This window comes from Anomaloglossus baeobatrachus, chromosome 9 (assembly GCF_048569485.1).
Source record: "Anomaloglossus baeobatrachus isolate aAnoBae1 chromosome 9, aAnoBae1.hap1, whole genome shotgun sequence".
Lineage (NCBI taxonomy): Eukaryota > Metazoa > Chordata > Amphibia > Anura > Aromobatidae > Anomaloglossus > Anomaloglossus baeobatrachus.
Window position 1 is genome coordinate 197,930,319 of NC_134361.1, and position 17,275 is coordinate 197,947,593.

The window sequence follows — 17,275 nt, forward strand, 5'->3', positions numbered from 1 at the left end:
GATGCAGTTCGAGACTTTGCCGGCACTTGTGAAGTTGCCCTTAGACAAACAGCTGTCACTCCGGTTGGCGGTGCGCTCTCTCCTGAGGCCCCGCCGTTATACCCTCAGGCGTCTGATGCAGGTGCTGGGTCAAATGGTGGCCTCCATGGAGGCGGTTCCCTTTGCCCAGTTCCATCTGCGTCCTATGCAGCTGGACATTCTCCGCTGTTGGGACAAGCGGCCTTCCTCCTTACAGAGGTTAGTGGCTCTGTCGCCACGGACCAGGAGCTCTCTTCAGTGGTGGCTTCGACCCCTCTCCCTGTCCCCAGGGCGCTCCTTACTGACTCAGTCCTGGGTGATTCTCACCACGGATGCCAGCCTATCCGGCTGGGAGCGGTACATCACCACAGGGCACTTGGACTCTGTCCGAGTCAGCCCTTTCAATCAATGTGCTGGAAACCAGAGCTGTGCTTCTAGCTCTCCTAGCCTTTCACCACCTGTTGGCGGGCAGGCACATTCGAGTCCAGTCAGACCAACGCGACAGCGGTTGCCTATATCAATCACCAAGGTGGGACACGCAGCCGCCTGGCAATGTTGGAGGTCCAACGCATTCTTCAATGGGTGGAGGACTCCAAGTCCACCATATCCGCAGTCCACATCCCTGGCGTAGAAAACTGGGAGGCAGATTATCTCAGCCGTCAATCCGTGGACGGTGGCGAGTGGTCCCTGCACCCGGCAGTGTTTCAGTCAATCTGCCGCAAGTGGGGCACTCCGGACGTGGACCTAATGGCATCCCGTCACAACAACAAGGTTCCGGTTTACGTGGCTCGCTCCCACGATCCTCAGGCCTTCGCCGCGGACGCTCTGGTTCAAGACTGGTCCCAGTTTCGTCTGTCCTACGTGTTTCCCCCTCTAGCTCTCTTGCCCAGAGTCCTGCACAAGATCAGAATGGAGGGCCGTCGAGTCATCCTCATTGCACTGGACTGGCCCAGGCGAGCTTGGTATCCGGACCTGCTCCAACTGTCCGTAGAGATGCCGTGGCATCTTCCGGACCGTCCAGACCTGCTCTCGCAAGGTCCGTTTTTCCGCCCGAATTCTGCGGCACTCAAATTGACGGCGTGGCTCTTGAGTCCTGGATTTTGACGGCTTCTGGTATTCCTCCTGAAGTCATCTCCACTATGACTCGGGCCCGTAAGTCTTCCTCCGTCAAGATCTATCACAGGACTTGGAAAATTTTCCTGTCCTGGTGTCGCTCTTCCGGCCATTCTCCTTGGCCATTCTCGTTGCCGACCCTTCTGTCTTTTTTACAGTCCGGTCTGCAGCTAGGACTGTCCCTCAACTCTCTCAAGGGACAAGTCTCAGCTCTGTCAGTGCTATTCCAGCGGCGTCTCGCCCGGCTGGCTCAGGTCCGCACCTTCATGCAAGGTGCGTCTCACATCATTCCGCCTTATCGGCGGCCCTTGGATCCCTGGGACCTTAACTTGGTCCTCACGGTATTGCAGAAACCCCCTTTCGAGCCCCTTAGGGAGGTTTCTTTGTATCGTCTTTCTCAAAAGGTGGCCTTTCTAGTTGCCAGAACTTCTCTCAGGAGAGTCTCTGATTTGGCTGCGCTCTCCTCGGAGTCACCTTTTTTGTTTTTTCACAAAGACAAGGTAGTTCTCCGTCCGACCCCGGACTTTCTTCCTAAGGTGGTCTCTCCCTTCCACCTTAATCAGGATATTTCCTTGCCTTCCTTCTGTCCGGCCCCCGTTCATCGCTTTGAGAAAGCGTTGCATACTCTGGATCTGGTGCGGGCGCTCCGGATCTATGTGTCTCGCACCGCTGCGCTTAGGCGGTGCACCTCTCTTTTTGTGCTAACCACAGGGCAGCGCAAGGGTCTCTCTGCTTCTAAGCCGACCTTGGCCCGTTGGATTAGATCGACCATTTCGGACGCCTACCAGAGTACTCAGGTGCCTCCCCCGCCGGGGATCAAAGCACACTCGACCAGAGCGGTCGGTGCCTCTTGGGCTTTTAGGCACCAGGCTACGGCTCAACAAGTCTGTCAGGCTGCCACTTGGACTAGCCTGCATACCTTTTCGAAGCACTACCAAGTGCATGCTCATGCTTCGGCAGATGCGAGCTTGGGCAGACGCATCCTTCAGGCGGCTGTCACCCACTTGTGAAGTTAGGCTCCGCCTACTTCTTAGTTTTTTCTGTTTATTCCCACCCATGGACAGCTTTGGAACGTCCCATGGTCTGGGTCTCCCAAAGGAACGATGAAGAAAAAGAGAATTTCTTCAGCGCTCTATTGGGAGACCCAGACGATTGGGGTATAGCTACTGCCTCCGGAGGCCACACAAAGCACTACACTAAAGTGCAAGGCCCCTCCCCTTCTGGCTATACCCCCCCGTGGTATCACGGGTTCTCCAGTTTTCAAGCTTTGTGCGAAGGAGGTCAGACATCCATGCATAGCTCCACAGATTTTAGTCAGCAGTAGCTGCTGACTATTTCGGATGGAAGAAAAGAGGGCCCATATAGGGCCCCCAGCATGCTCCCTTCTCACCCGTTGATGGTGTTGTAAGGTTGAGGTACCTATTGCTGGTACGGAGGCTGGAGCCCACATGCTGCTTTCCTTCCACATCCCCCTGGGGGGCTCTGAGGAAGTGGGATCCTGCCGGCCTCAAAGCTCTGACGCCGGGCTCCATCCACAGACCCATTAGAACCTGATGGAGACGGAGCTGGAGTACCGTTCAGGGACATGGCCCTGCACCATTACAGGTACTCTGTGTCCCCGTACACACAGGCACAGCACACTCCAGACTTGCTGGGTGTGCTAGTGCGCCGGGGACAGTAAAGGGTTACAGTCACTGCAGCTTTGCTGAGTGACTTTGTGTATTGGGAACTACCGCGCCGGACGCTCCGGGAGCGGCGGCGCGGCTGGGACTTGTAGTTCGCCGGGGACTGGGCGCCGACCGCGCTTTTACGGCGGCGGCGCTTATAAATCCAGTCCCCGGCTTCTGCGGCCTAGTGCCGCTTCGTTCCCGCCCCCTCCCTGTCACTCAGGGAAGGGGACAGACGCTGAGCAATCAGCAGCGCCGAGGGCTGGAGCCTTATTTACATGCTCCAGCCCTCTCACTGCACACTGTCGGACGCCGGATTCCCGCTCTGACTTGGGGCACGCCCACGGCCTGCCCCTCCTCACACGAGCTGGGGAAGACGCCGGCAGCCATTACTGCAGTCCGAGCTCGGACTTTCGGCAACCAGGCAGGACGGTGGCGACCATACACCCGCTTATAGGCGGGCGGTAAGCGGCACACATAGTGCTGACCCCAATATATATTGCAGTGTGTACATGTGTATTTTAACTGCATAGGTCGCTATATGCCCGCTTGGAGAGCGACACATCAGCAGCAGGAAAGCAGGTGTGCTAAGGCACAGGCTTTCTAGGCTGCTTGTATTGCACGTACTGAAGTGTTCATTTGTGTTTATGCTTGTATGCTATACACTGCACTGTACAGTCGCTAGTCTTAGCTATATTCTCCTGGAATGGCTAGACTACAGCAGCAGAAAACCAAGGGTGCTGGGGCACAGGTTTTTTTCTATGCTGCTTGTATTGCATGGGCTGCAGTGTGCATTTGTACTTGTGCTTGTATGCTATACATTGCACTGTATGGTCACTCTTCTGGGCTATATTCCCCTAGATGACTAGTCTACAGCAGCAGAAGAGCAGAGGTGCCAGGGCACAGGCTTCTATGCTGCTTGTATTGCTTGTGCTGCAGTGTTCATTTGTACTTTATGCTTGTATGCTATACATTGCACTGTACGGTCACCAATCTTGGCTATATACTTCTAGATGGCTAGTCGGCAGCGGCAAAAAAGCAACACAGATTTTCAGTGCTGTTTTTACTACATGGGATGCTGTTCATGACACCGTCCCATTGTGTGCATGCTCCCCTGTAGCACTTCGTCTGCCGGGGTCTCTAGCACTTCGTCTGCCGGGGTCTCTACTAGTCGTGGCCAAAGAAACCACCTGTCATCCCTGTCCAAGGACAGGGACGGAGTTGCAGTTTCGACAGATATATTGTCATAAGATAGAGACTTGCAGTCCAGACAGGCCATGGGCAATCTTCCTGACCAACCTCATTTGGAACGGGGGGTCCCAGGAGGACTCTCTGTATGATAAGGCAGCTCTCCAGGACTTTGATCCTGACATCGCTATCAATCCGGATACACCGGATGGTAACGCCATACGGAATGATCCTATAGCGTCCATCAATGGAAGGTTGGATCTTTCTCCCTCAGCTCCCCCAGTGGAGGAGTCAGCTTCACAGCAGGAGTAGTCCCTTTTCAGTATCTCAAACGGATATTGAGTATTTTTCTGGCCACGCTGACTTCAGAGAAGCAGTCCAGAAACACCACGCTTACCAGATAAGCGTCTTCTCCAAACGTTTTTAAGATACACGTTATCCCTTTTCCCCTGACGTGGTCAAGCGCTGGACCCAGGGTCCAAAGGTGGATTCTCCAATCTCCAGGCTTGCGTCTAGAGCCATAGTTGCACTGGAGATGGGGCTTCACTTAAAGATGCCATTCACAGACAGATGGACTCTGGTTGAAATCTGTCTAGGAGGCTATCGGCGTGTCGGTTGCTCCGGCATTCACAGCCGTATAGGCAACCTAACCTTTTCAGCTGTTCTTGCGCAGCTGTCCTTGAGCACATGTACATCTGTACCGCAGAGGCGTCCGTAACTCCGCAATGTCTGCACTGCGACTTACCCTATTAATGCTGTCCTAAAAGTACAGTCGAGGTTTCGGTCCTTCCCAAGCTCGGGCAGGTCCCAATTGTCCTCGTGCAAAAGGGCTACAAAACCTCAGACGGGCTCAGATTCCGGCCGGGCTCAATCACGCCCAAGGAAGGCAGCCGGAGGAACCGCTACCAAGGCGGTCTCCTCATGACTCTCAGCTCTCTCTCTCTCTCCGCATCCGCGGTTGATGGCAGACTCCCCCGCCTTTGGCGACATTTAGCTGCCACAGGTCACAGACCGGTGGGTGACGGACATTGTGCTCACGTGCACAGGACAGTGTTCTGTTCTCGTCCTCCGACTCCATTCTTCAGAACGGCCCCACCTCCCCACCGAGCAGATGCCCTGCTGCAGGCGGTGGACGCTCTAAGAGCAGAAGGAGTGGTGATCCCTGTCCCCCCTCAGGAACGAGGGCGAGGGATTGTACTCCAATCTTTGTGGCTCCAAAAAAGGACGGCTCCTTCCGTCCTGTTCTGGACCTAAAACTGCTCAATAAGCATGCGAACGCCAGGCGGTTCCGGATGGAATCCCTCCGATCCGTCATTACCTCAATGTCTCGAGGAGACTTCCTTGCCTCAACAGACATCAAAGATGCCTATCTCCACGTGCCAATTGCTACGGAGCACCAACGTTTTCTACGTTTTGTGATAGGAGACGACCATCTTCAGTTCGTAGCTCTGCCATTCGGTCTGGCGACAGCACCACGGGTGTTCACCAAGGTCATGGCAGCAGTGGTAGCAGTCTTGCACTCTCAGGGACACCCGGTGATCCCTTACTTGGACGATCTACTCGTCAAAGCACCCTCCCTCGAGGCATGACAACGCAGCCTGAATGTTACGCTGGAGACTCTCCAGACTTTCGGGTGGATCATCAATTTGGCAAGGTCAAATCGGTCACCGACTCAATCACTAACGTATCTCGGCATGGAGTTCACACTCTATCAGCGATAGTGAAGCTTCCGCTGAACAAGCAGCGTTCACTGCAAACAGAGGTGCAGTCTCTCCTTCAAGGCCAGTCGCACCCCTTAAGGCGCCTCATGCACTTCCTAGGGAAGATGGTGGCAGCCATGGAGGCAGTTCCCTTTGCGCAGTTTCATCTGCGCCAACTGCAAGGGGACATTCTCCGCCAATGGGACGGGCAGTCAACCTCCCTGGACAGGAAAGTCTCCCTTTCCCAGACGGACAAGGACTCTCTGCAATGGTGGCTTATTCCCACCTCATTGTCACAGTGAAGATCCTTCCTACCCCCATCCTGGGCAGTGGTCACGACAGATACGAGTCTGTCAGGGTGGGGAGCAGTTTGTCTCCGCCACAGGGCTCAGGGGTCGTGGACTCAGCAGGAGTCCACCCTTCAGATCAATGTTCTGGAAATCGGGGCAGGGTATCTTACCCTACTAGCTTTCCAGCAGTGGCTAGAAAGAGAGCAGATCCGAATCCAGTCGGACAACTCCACAGCGGTGGCATACATCAACCACCAAGGAGGGACGCGCAGTCGGCAAGCCTTCCAGGAAGTCCGGCGAATCCTCATGTGGGTGGAGGACACAGCATCCACCATATCCGCAGTTCACATCCCGGGCGTAGAAAACTGGGAAGCAGACTTCCTCAGTCGCCAGGGTATGGACGCAGGGGAATGGTCCCTTCACCCGGACGTGTTTCAGGAAATCTGTCGCCGCTGGGGGGTGCCGGACGTCGACCTAATGGCGTCTCGGCACAACAACAAGGTCCCGGCATTTATGGCACGATCGCGCGATCACAGAGCTCTGGCGGCAGACGCCTTAGTGCAAGATTGGTCGCAGTTCCGGCTCACATATGTGTTTCCACCTCTGGCACTCTTGCCCAGAGTACTGCGCAAAAAATCAGATCCGATTGCAGCCGCGTCATACTCGTCGCCCCAGACTGGCCGAGGAGATCGTGGTACCCGGATCTGTGGCATCTCACGGTCGGCCGACCGTGGTCACTACCAGGCTGGCCAGACTTACTGTCCCAAGGGCCGTTTTTCCATCGGAATTCTGCGGCCCTGAACCTGACTGTGTGGCCATTGAGTCCTGGATCCTAGCGTCTTCAGGATTATCCCAAGGGGTCGTTGCCACCATGAAACAGGCTAGGAAGTCCACCTCTGCTAAGATCTACCACAGAACGTGGAAGATTTTCTTAACCTGGTGCTCGGCTCAGGGAGTGTCTCCCTGGCCATTTGCATTGCCTACTTTTCTTTCCTTCCTGCAATCGGGGTTAGAAAAGGGCTTGTCGCTCGGCTTCCTTAAGGGGGAAGTCTCGGCACTATCCGTGTTTTTTCAGAAGCGTCTAGCACGTCTTTCTAAGGTGCGCACGTTCCTACAGGGGGTCTGTCATATCGTACCCCCGTACAAGCGGCCGTTAGATCCATGGGATCTCAACAGGGTATTAGTTGCTCTCCAGAAGCCGCCTTTCGAGCCTCTGAAGGAAGTTTCCTTTCTCGCCTGTCACAGAAGGTGGCGTTTCTCGTTGCGATCACATCGCTTCGGCGAGTGTCTGAGCTGGCAGCTCTGTCATCCAAGGCTCCCTTCCTGGTGTTCCACCAGGACAAGGTAGTGCTGCGCCCCATTCCGGAGTTTCTCCCTAAGGTCGTATCCTCATTTCATCTTAATCAGGATATATCCTTGCCTTCCTTTTGTCCTCATCCGGTTCACCGGTATGAAAAGGACTTACGTTTGTTAGATCTGGTGAGAGCACTCAGACTCTACATTTCCCGCACGGCGCCCATGCGCCGTTCCGATGCACTTTTTGTCCTTGTCGCTGGTCCGCGCAAGGGGTTGCAGGCTTCTAAAGCCACCCTGGCTCGATGGATCAAAGAACCAATTCTAGAGGCCTACCGTTCTGCGGGGCTTCCGGTTCCTTCAGGGCTAAAAGCCCACTCAACCAGAGCCGTGGGTGCGTCCTGGGCATTACGACACCAGGCTTCGGCTCAACAAGTGTACCAGGCAGCTACCTGGTCCAGTCTGCACACTTTCACCAAGCATTATCAGGTGCATACCTATGCTTCGGCGGATGCCAGCTTAGGTAGAAGAGTCCTGCAGGCGGCAGTGACACCCCCGTAGGGGAGGGCTGTTTTGCAGCCCTAACATGAGGTATTTCTTTACCCACCCAGGGACAGCTTTTGGACGTCCCAATCGTCTGGGTCTCCCAATAGAGCGCTGAAGAAGAAGGGAATTTTGTTACTTACCGTAAATTCCTTTTCTTCTAGCTCTTATTGGGAGACCCAGCACCCGCCCTGTTGTCCTTCGGGATGTTTTTGTTGTTTGCGGGTACACATGTTGTTCATGTTGAACGGTTTTTCAGTTCTCCGATGTTACTCGGAGTTAATTTGTTTAAACCAGTTATTGGCTTTCCTCCTTCTTGCTTTGGCACTAAAACTGGAGAACCCGTGATACCACGGGGGGTATAGCCAGAAGGGGAGGGGCCTTGCACTTTTTAGTGTAGTGCTTTGTGTGGCCTCCGGAGGCAGTAGCTATACCCCAATCGTCTGGGTCTCCCAATAAGAGCTAGAAGAAAAGGAATTTACGGTAAGTAACAAAATTCCCTTCTTTGTTACTTACCGTAAATTCTTTTTCTTATAGTTCCGTATTGGGAGACCCAGCTCCCTCCCTGTTGCCTGTTGGCAATTTTCTTGTTCCGTGTGTTATCACCGGCTGTTGTCGTGGACAGAGTCTCCGGTTGTTCCGGTTCTTACTCTGTTCTACTTGTGGGTGGCTATTCTCCTTCAGCTTTTGCACTAAACTGGCTAGGACTGGCTACCAGGGGGTGTATAAGCTCAGAGGGAGGAGCTACACTTTTAAGTGTAGTACTTTGTGTGTCCTCCGGAGGCAGAAGCTAAACACCCATGGTCTGGGTCTCCCAATACGGAACTATAAGAAAAAGAATTTACGGTAAGTAACAAAATTCTCTTTTTTCCTTTTTAATGTTTTTTTAGGATGACTCTAGTACTATCCCAGACTACAATCAGTTAAAGAAACAAGAGCTCCAGCCTGGCACTGCCTATAAATTCCGTGTTGCTGGCATAAATGCCTGCGGTCGTGGACCGTTCAGTGAGATCTCGGCCTTTAAGACCTGTCTGCCTGGTTTCCCCGGTGCTCCATGTGCCATAAAGATCAGCAAGGTAAATATTATTAAGGACCTAATATTAATGGAGCTTGGGTTTATAATTATTACACTGCACCTATGAGCAGGTAAGGGTTTGTTTGTAGAAGAAAGCAGCCGTTATTTTCTATACCCAGGCAAGCCATTTAAGATTAGCTGATCTAAATAAGAGGATTTTTGGTACATGTAAAATCCCTTTTTTTTTTTTTTTTTTTTTTATATATAACTTTCATTGGGAGACACTGGAAAGCATAGGTGTACGCTACTGCCATCAAGAATCTGAGACTAAGGATTACACTTCTTAAAGAAAAAGTTTGTCTCCTCCCCTGCAAGCTAGACCTACCTACAGACACAGGAAGGGGTCTCTTTCCCCTGTAGGCTGCAGACACAGGAAGGGGTCTCTTTCCCATGTAGGCTGCATTCGCCTGCAGACACAGGAAGTGGTCTCTTTCCCCTGTAGGGCTGCAGACACAGGAAGTGGTCTCTTTCCCCTGTAGGCTGCAGACACAGGAAGTGGTCTCTTTCCCCTGTAGGCTGCAGACACAGGAAGTGGTCTCTTTCCCCTGTAGGCTGCAGACACAGGAAGTGGTCTCTTTCCCCTGTAGGCTGCAGACACAGGAAGTGGTCTCTTTCCCCTGTAGGCTGCAGACACAGGAAGTTGTCTTTCCCCTGTAGGCTGCAGACACAGGAAGTTGTCTCTTTCCCCTGTAGGCTGCAGACACAGGAAGTGGTCTCTTTCCCCTGTAGGCTGCAGACACAGGAAGTGGTCTCTTTCCCCTGTAGGCTGCAGACACAGGAAGTGGTCTCTTTCCCCTGTAGGCTGCAGACACAGGAAGTGGTCTCTTTCCCCTGTAGGCTGCAGACACAGGAAGTGGTCTCTTTCCCCTGTAGGCTGCAGACACAGGAAGTGGTCTCTTTCCCCTGTAGGCTGCAGACACACGAAGTGGTCTCTTTCCCCTGTAGGCTGCAGACACACGAAGTGGTCTCTTCCCCTGTAGGCTGCACCCGCCTGCAGACACACAGGAAGTGGTCTCTTCCCCTGTAGGCTGCACCCGCCGGAAGTGGTCTCTCTCCCTGTAGGCTGCACCCGCCGGAAGTGGTCTCTTTCCCTGTAGGCTGCACCCGCCGGAAGTGGTCTCTTTCCCTGTAGGCTGCACCCGCCGGAAGTGGTCTCTTTCCCTGTAGGCTGCACCCGCCGGAAGTGGTCTCTTCCCCTGTAGGCTGCACCCGCCTGCAGACACACAGGAAGTGGTCTCTTCCCCTGAAGGCTGCAGACACAGGAAGTGGTCTCTTTCCCCTGTAGGCTGCAGACACACGAAGTGGTCTCTTTCCCCTGTAGGCTGCAGACACACGAAGTGGTCTCTTCCCCTGTAGGCTGCACCCGCCTGCAGACACACAGGAAGTGGTCTCTTCCCCTGTAGGCTGCACCCGCCGGAAGTGGTCTCTCTCCCTGTAGGCTGCACCCGCCGGAAGTGGTCTCTTTCCCTGTAGGCTGCACCCGCCGGAAGTGGTCTCTTTCCCTGTAGGCTGCACCCGCCGGAAGTGGTCTCTTCCCCTGTAGGCTGCACCCGCCTGCAGACACACAGGAAGTGGTCTCTTCCCCTGAAGGCTGCACCCGCCTGCGGATGCAGGAAGTGGTCTCTTCCTCTTTTAGGCAGCACCCACCTGCAGACACAGGAATAAAAGTGACAAAGCAGAAGCGGTACAGTTACAGTAGAACAGAGCCAGAAGTCGTAGGCCACAATTGAAGAAAAACATCCTGAAGGGCCATAAGGTATGAACTTTTGTAAAATTTGTTCAGAACATGTAGACCAAGAACAAAGTCTCCCTACAGAGCAGAAGCCTGATGACAAACTGTCCAGGAAGCCCTCACTACCTGAGTGGAATAGGCTTAAACCCCTGGCAGAGGTGCACTGTCCTTAGCCGGATACACTTCCAGAATGACAGAACGTATCCAGCAAGTGATGGCAGCCTGGAGATGGAGACCTCGAAGACCTTCTTCTGGAAGGTCCAGTGTGGAGTCTGAATGAGATGGGGTCGCCAGGTAGTGACGCACCGCTCTGAGCACGTCCAACTTTAGTGTAAAGATTATTCAGACGGATGAGGGACGCGGCCAGAGGGACGGTGGAACCATCTCCTAATTGGGGTTTAAGTTACCCAGGGAGAAAGGAAAGTGTTGGACGAAAACCATCTTAACCTGGAGAAAAATAAGGAACGAAGGAGCTGGAGACTGGTCTAATGGCAGTACATGCTGCCAGGAAAGCGAGAGCGGGGAGGAGTCTTCGATCAGGTCATGGGAGAGTCCTGTAAGGGGTCAAAGGCCAGGAGGAGACTCCAAGGGTCTCAAACCTGTCTAACCCAGTTTGTGCTTAGTGTTGGTAGGAGGCAATCGGGTGTCTGCAGGCGGGTGTAGTCTGCATGGAAGCAGCTTTTAATTTAAGTGTAATTCTTAGTGTCAGCCTCCTGGTGGCAGCAGGGTACGCCCTTTGTCTTGTGCCTATGAAGCCACGGAGAAAGTTTACTTAACATAAGTTTATAGAACTTGGTCTAATTAAAGGGATTCTGTGAGGAGGTTTTAACAACATATGGAAATCTCATGTAGTGTAGAATTTCAAAGACTCTGTGTGAGTACTCTTGACGGAATAATATAATATGTTATTGCACATATTGCTTCTTTCCCTCCCTTTCCTACCCCCCCCCCCCCTCTCCTTTTTTGTCCTCCCTATCCTTTTTTGGTCCTCTTTCACTTTTTTTTTTTTTTTTGTCCTCAATATCCTTTTTTTGGTCCTCCCTATCCTTTTTTTGTCGTCTTTTTTGGGTCTCCTTTTTTTTTTTTTTTTTTTGGTCTCTTCTTTTTTTATTTTTTCCTCTCCTTTTTTTTTTTTTTTTATTTCCCCCTCTCCTCCTTTTTTTGGTTTCCCCTCTCCTCCTGGTTTCCCTTCTCCTCCTTTTTTTGGTTTCCCTTCTCTTTTTTTGGTTCCCCTCTCCTCCTCCTTTTTTTTTTTTTTCACCTTTTTAATATGACTTACATTTTTTTCCCCCCATGACTTGCAGAGCCCTGATGGTGCTCACCTCACGTGGGAGCCGCCTTCGGTCACTTCTGGAAAGATCATCGAGTACTCAGTCTATCTCGCAATTCAAAGCAGTCAGAGCAGCGGAGAACAGAAAACGTCACCAGCTCAGTTGGCATTTATGCGGGTATACTGTGGCCCTAATCCTTCCTGCCTGGTGCAGTCCTCAAGCCTTTCCAATGCTCATATAGACTATACCACAAAACCAGCCATCATCTTCCGTATTGCTGCACGCAATGAAAAGGGCTACGGACCAGCCACACAAGTTAGGTGGCTGCAAGGTATGTTGAGGCTTTGCTAAGATTTTATTTAAAAATAAAGACCATTCATTCATTCATTCATTCATTTTTCTGAAATTTTGTTTATAAATTTTACTTTTCAGAATCCAGCAAGGATGGTTCAGCCGGAAAACCCGGAAATAAGCGCCCAGTGTCTTCTCCAGACATGTACGTAAAAACATTGTCTCAGATTTGATTTGTAATGGGGGGGGGGGGGGATTGGACTTAGTAAAGGTAACATGCATGTTTATTGGGGCACTACGTTGGCAAAATGGAAATATGGCTTTTAAGTTAGGTAATCTTGTATAGCGGCTAGAGTTAACCCCTTCACCCATGGCGATTGTGTTTTGGGGGGGGGCGGGGGGGGTTGTTTTGGTTTTTTCCGTCAATCTTGCCATATAAGGGCTTGTTTTCTGTGAGATGAGTTGTACTTTTAAATGAAGCCATAAGTTTTACCATACAGTGTATTGGAAAACGGTGCGGGAAAATTCCCAAAAAAGTGCTATTGCATATAATTGTTTTGGGATATTTTGGTACCATTTTTGCGCAGATGTAACATTTCGATTGCCTGTTATTGCATTTTGCGCAAAATTTGCAGCAACAAAAAACTAATTTCTTTGTCGCTCCATTGGGAAACCCAGACAATTGGGGTGTATAGCTTCTGCCTCCGGAGGCCACACAAAGTATTACACTTTAAAAAGTGTAACCCCTCCCGTGCACCATGGGCTCCTCAGTTTTATGCTTTGTGTGGAAGGAGGCACACATCTACTCATGCATTCTCATACTTAGTTATGTTGGATGGAAGAAAAGAGGACCCCGATGGGGCCCCCGGCATGTTCTCTTCTCACCCCACTATGTCGGCGGTGTTGTTAAAGTTGAGGTACCCATTGCGGGTACGCAGGCTGGAGCCACATGCCGTCTCCTTCACCATCCCTTATGCGGCTCTGGGAGAAGTGGGATCCTGAGCGGTCATCCATTTGCTGGGACCGTGCTCCATCCGCAGCCCCTGGTGGAACCTGCTGGACCGGAGCCTCTTCATCCCCAGGGACCGGGCCCTGCAACCTAAAGGTACTCTGTGTCCCCATGGGGGACTGTACAGGGAGCGCACCTTCTTCCCGGAAGCCGCGGTAGTTGAAAAACTGAGGAGCCTGGCGGACTTCCGCGCCGACCATGCCTGCTTGTTGGGCGCGGCCTCAAATTTAGTCCCCGGCTTCGCCGCGGCCTAGTCGCGAAAATCCCACCCCCGGGCCTGCCTGTCAGGGGTAAGGGCGGAATTACCGACATGACGTCGGATGTGAGGGCTGGAGCATCCTGCATGTCTCCCTCCCCCCTCACTGACCACTGTGGGGACCCCAGATTCCCGCTCTCTGCTGGCGCCGCCCTCGGCCCCACTCCTCCCCTGAGAGCTCCGGCGGCCATCTTCTGGCATTCTGCCGGTGGACGCTTCTCAGTGAACAGGGAATCTGGAGGACACACTCCGCTCGTTAGCGGTCGGTAAGCCACACCGGTCACCCGGTGCTGGTCCCCCTAGGGTGCCTAGATAGATATAGATATATAGATAGATATAGATATATAGATAGATAGAGATAGATATATAGATAGATATAGATAGATAGATAGATAGAGATAGATAGAGATAGATAGAGATAGATAGAGATAGATAGAGATAGATAGAGATAGATAGAGATAGATAGAGATAGATAGAGATAGATAGAGATAGATAGAGATAGATAGAGATAGATAGAGATAGATAGAGATAGATAGAGATAGATAGAGATAGATAGAGATAGAGAGAGAGAGAGAGAGAGAGAGAGAGATACACACACACACATAATCATAATCTATATCTGTTCGGTCAGGCTGTATACCCTTTTCCTATATACCCTCAGTGGTAACTCTCCTAGGAGACAGCAGCATGTCGTCCACAAGGAGCAAAGCTACTAAGGCACAGGTTTTTCTTTGTCGCTCCATTGGGAGACCCAGACAATTGGGTGTATAGCTTCTGCCTCCGGAGGCCACACAAAGTATTACACTTTAAAAAGTGTAAACCCCTCCCCTCTGCCTATACACCCTCCCGTGCATCACGGGCTCCTCAGTTTTTATGCTTTGTGTTGAAGGAGGCACACATGCACGCAAGCTCCACATTTTAGTCAGCAGCAGCTGCTGACTTTATCGGATGGAAGAAAAGAGGGCCCATAAGGGCCCCCGGCATGCTCCCTTCTCACCCCACTCTGGTCGGCGGTGCTGTTAAGGTTGAGGTACCCATTGCGGGTACAAAGGCTGGAGCCACATGCTGTTATCCTTCCCCATCCTTTTGGGGCTCTGGGTGAAGTGGGATCCTAACCGGTCACCATGCACTGGGACCGTGCTCCCTCCGCAGCCCCTGGGGGAATCTGCTGGACAGGAGACCGGGTATCGTCAGGGACAGGGCCCTGCTTCTCTGAGGTACTCTGTGTCCCCTTGGGGACGGCGCATAGAGCGCCTGTGTAATGGACGCTGCAGCAGCTGCTGGGTGTTTTGTGTCGCTGGACTACCGCGCTTGTTTGCCGGCCGCGCTAATAAATTTAGTCCCCGGCTTTTGCGGCCTAGTACCGCAAACTCCCGCCCCCGGGCCTGCCAGTCAGGGGTAAGGACGGGACGCTAGACTAGACGTCAGCGGTGAGGGCTGGAGCATACTGAGGTATCCTCCTCCCCCCTCACTAAGCACTGCGGGGCACCAGATTCCCGCACTTTCTGAGGCACGCCCACGGCTCCCTCCTCCTCTCAGAACGCTGGCAGCCATTCCTATCAGCACGTCTGACGCTGGAGAACTTCAGAGGGGAGACAACAGCCGAGCTCCATAGCTCTGGGAGGCCCAGGCAGGGAATCTGGTGGTCACACAACCGCTGAGGGCGGTCGGTAAGCCGCACCTGTTACTAGGTGCTGGCCCCCCTGGGTGCCGAAGTGTATATTTATATACTTATATTGTATACATTTACTTTGTTCGGCCGCACTATTTGCTTTTGGCTATATACCCTCACTGTTTGCTCTAAAAGGAGACAACAGCATGTCGTCCGCAAAGAGCAAGGGTGCCAAGGCACAGGCTTATTTTGCAACCTGTACCTCTTGTGCGGCTATGCTACCTGCAGGTTCCACCTACCCTCATTGTGTGCAATGCTCGGCCCCTGTGACACTCACTCAGCCGGAGCCTCAGCCACTAGTGGGACCCTCGGCCCAGGTAGAAACACCTGCTGCTACTGTCCAGGTGGCAGGGACAGAGTTTGCAGTATTGGCTGACAAACTTTCTGAGTCAATTTCTCAATCCATGGCTCAGTCTATGGATAGATGGTCTGCTAAGATATTAGAAGCTTTGCAGTCCAGACCGGTAACACAGGCCCCGGGCACTGTTGAATCATTGCCCTCAGACCCCCCTCGGTCGGCGCAGCAAAGTGCTCCTGGGGCGACTCATAGGTCCCACGGTGAGGACTCCGACACGGACCGCAGTCCCAGACCGGCTAAGCGGGCTCGCTGGGAGCTTCCCTCGACTTCATCACACTGCTCAGGGTCTCAGCATGAGGACTCTCTGGAGGATGAAGCGGAGGTGGCAGATCAGGACTCTGATCATGACGCCGCTCTCAATCTTGATACACCTGAAGGGGACGCCATAGTAAACGACCTTATAGCGTCCATCAATCAGGTGTTAGAACTTCCTTCTCCAGCTCCTCCGATTGAGGAGTCAGCTTTTCAGCAGGAGAAATTCCAATTTAGGTTTCCCAAATGTACACTGAGTGCGTTTCTTGATCACTCCAACTTCAGAGATACAGTCCAGAAACACCGAGCTTTTCCGGACAAGCGCTTTACCAAGCGCCTTAATGACACACGTTACCCCTTCCCCCCTGACGTAGTTAAGGGTTGGGCTCAGTGTCCCAAGGTGGATCCTCCAGTCTCTAGACTGGCGGCTAGATCCATAGTTGCAGTGGCAGATGGTTCATCGCTCAAGGATGCCACTGACAGGCAAATAGAGCTCCTGATGAAATCCATCTATGAAGCTATAGGCGCGTCTTTTGCTCCGGCATTCGCAGCCGTCTGGGCACTCCAAGCTATATCAGCTTGTCAGGCTGAGATTAATGCAGTCACACGTGCCTCTACTCCACAGGTTGTGTCTTTAACCTCTCAGGCGTCGGCTTTTGCGTCCTACGCCATGAATGCTGTCCTGGACTCTGCGAGCCGTACGGCGGTAGCATCCGCCAATTCAGTGGCAGTCCGCAGGGCCATGTGGCTACGCGAATGGAAGGCAGACTCTGCTTCCAAGAAGTTCTTAACCGGTTTGCCATTTTCTGGCGACCGTCTGTTTGGCGAGCAATTGGATGAAATCATTAAACAATCCAAGGGAAAGGACTCGTCCTTACCCCAGTCCAAACCAAACAGACCTCAACAACGGAAGATACAATCGAGGTTTCGGTCCTTTCGGCCCTCAGCCAGGTCTCAATTCTCCTCGTCCAACAGGCCACAGAAGAACCAGAGGAGCTCTGATTCATGGCGGTCTAAGTCACGACCTAAAAAGACCGCCGGAGGAACCGTTCCCAAAGCGGCCTCCTCATGACTTTCGGCCTCCCCAATCCGCATCCTCGGTCGGTGGCAGGCTCTCCCGCTTTTGCGACGCCTGGTTGCCACATGTCCAAGACCGATGGGTGAGAGACATTCTGTCTCACGGGTACAGGATAGAGCTCAGCTCTCGTCCTCCGACTCGTTTCTTCAGAACATCTCCGCCCCCCGAGCGAGCCGATGCTCTTCTTCAGGCGGTGAGCACTCTGAAGGCAGAAGGAGTGGTGATCCCTGTTCCCCTTCAGGAATGGGGTCACGGTTTTTACTCCAACTTGTTTGTGGTGCCAAAAAAGGACGGATCTTTCCGTCCCGTTCTGGACCTCAAACTGCTCAACAGACATGTGAAAACCAGGCGGTTCCGGATGGAATCTCTCCGCTCCGTCATCGCCTCGATGTCCCAAGGAGACTTCCTAGCATCAATCGACATCAAGGATGCTTATCTCCACGTGCCGATTGCACCAGAGCATCAGCGC

At 52.7% G+C, this 17,275-nt stretch overlaps 1 protein-coding gene across 2 annotated transcripts in view; it reads left to right on the forward strand.

Moving 5' to 3' along the window:
• Positions 1 to 17,275, forward strand: part of HCFC1 (host cell factor C1) — a 218,525-nt gene that overhangs the window by 180,826 nt on the left and 20,424 nt on the right. For both annotated transcript variants that reach the window (XM_075324193.1, XM_075324195.1), the window contains exons 23-25: positions 8,703 to 8,888; positions 11,924 to 12,221; positions 12,323 to 12,386. In XM_075324193.1, the coding sequence (XP_075180308.1) occupies positions 8,703 to 8,888; positions 11,924 to 12,221; positions 12,323 to 12,386 (548 nt within the window). The remainder of the gene's footprint in view (positions 1 to 8,702; positions 8,889 to 11,923; positions 12,222 to 12,322; positions 12,387 to 17,275) is intronic.